Source organism: Malurus melanocephalus, unplaced genomic scaffold (genome assembly GCF_030028575.1).
Source record: "Malurus melanocephalus ecotype Western Australia unplaced genomic scaffold, MMel_1.1 scaffold_664, whole genome shotgun sequence".
Lineage (NCBI taxonomy): Eukaryota > Metazoa > Chordata > Aves > Passeriformes > Maluridae > Malurus > Malurus melanocephalus.
Window position 1 is genome coordinate 329,396 of NW_026623896.1, and position 1,425 is coordinate 330,820.

General features: G+C 61.0%; 1 protein-coding gene across 2 annotated transcripts in view; it reads left to right on the forward strand.

The window, feature by feature from the left end:
* Positions 1-1,358, forward strand: part of LOC130584078 (zinc finger protein 185-like) — a 5,682-nt gene extending 4,324 nt beyond the window's left edge. For both annotated transcript variants that reach the window (XM_057383838.1, XM_057383837.1), the window contains one exon: positions 1,233-1,358. In XM_057383838.1, the coding sequence (XP_057239821.1) occupies positions 1,233-1,320 (88 nt within the window). In that variant the 3' untranslated portion in view covers positions 1,321-1,358. The remainder of the gene's footprint in view (positions 1-1,232) is intronic.
* The last annotated feature ends 67 nt before the right edge of the window (positions 1,359-1,425 follow it).

Here is a 1,425-nt window from a genome sequence, read left to right on the forward strand (position 1 = left end):
TGTTCCATCCTGGAGGGGTGGCGGATCCGGGCAGGGGTCGGGGCTGGTGGTGATCCAAGGATGATCCCAGCTCGGCTCTGCCCACAGGCCACTGCGCTCCCAACACGATGTCATTAAAGCCTGACGAGATTGAGCCTGACAGCTCAGCCCAATTAATGGGGCAGCCGGGAATCCGTGTGGGACCCACGGGCTGCACTGCGGGACAGAGAGGCACAAACAGCCCCGAGGGAGGGAGGGAGGGAGGAGCCCGGCTGCCCCCGCTCTGTGCGCACCTCGGGGTCGGGATCACCCCAGGACGGACAGCCCAGGCCAGCACCGGGCAGGTCTGTCATGGTCCTGTTGGGGACAGAATCGTGGAATCATCCCAGAATGGTTTGGGGTGGAAGGGACCTCAAAGCCCATCCAGTGCCACTCCTGCCATGAGCAGGGATACCTCCCACTGTCCCAGGCTGCTCCCAGCCCCAATGTCCAGCCTGGCCTTGGACACTGCCAGGGATCCAGGGGCACAGGACGTGGATGGGAATGGGTCAGGTCTCTCTGGCTGCAGCCTCGATGCTGTTGGTGGAGTTTTCAAGTGGGGCTGAACCACTAAACAGCTGGAGAGGGACTGGGGACAAGGGATGGAGGGACAGGACACAGGGAATGGCTTCCCAGTGCCAGAGGACAGGGATGGATGGGATATTGGGAAGGAATTGTTCCCTGGGAGGGTGGGCAGGCCCTGGCACAGGGTGCCCAGAGAAGCTGTGGCTGCCCCTGGATCTCTGACAGTGTCCAAGGCCCTTTCAGGGATTTGCCCTCTCCCCTGGGACTCCTGGTAGGACCAAWATGATGCAGACCTTCCATGGAGTTGGACAGCCACAAAGCCCACGTCCCATTTTTCTGTCCTTGTTATCCAACATTGCAACAGTCCAGGTCTGCAAAGGATTATCCAGCCCTGGTACAGCTGCCCAGGGCAGGGTTGGAGTCCCCAGCCTGGAAGTGCTCAGAAAACCTCTGAATGTGGCACTTGGGGACAGTGGTGACCGTGGTGGCAGTGCTAGTTGAGGGTTGGACTGGATGATCCTATAGGTCTTTTCCAGCCTTAACCCTTCCATGATTCCATGATTCTGCTCCCCAAAGCGTGGGAGCTGTGTCAGGGTCAGCCACAGCCTTCAGGGGGCTGTTCCGAGGCTCCAGCCAGAAGGGAGCACTGGGATGAGCGGGATGTGACCCCTTTCCTCCCTCCCTTCCAGGACAGAGGCTGCCAACAGCGTCCTGCGGAGCTCGGCCGGCCGCGAGCGCGCCTACGTCCTGTCAGCAGCCAAGAAGAGCAACGGGTGAGTGTCCAGAGGGTGGGAATGGGGCTGAAGCCAGGGAAGGGCTGTTGGAAGGGCAGAGGGATGGCAGCAGCCCCAGGGCTCTGAGGGTGAAGGGAACCTTTCCAAC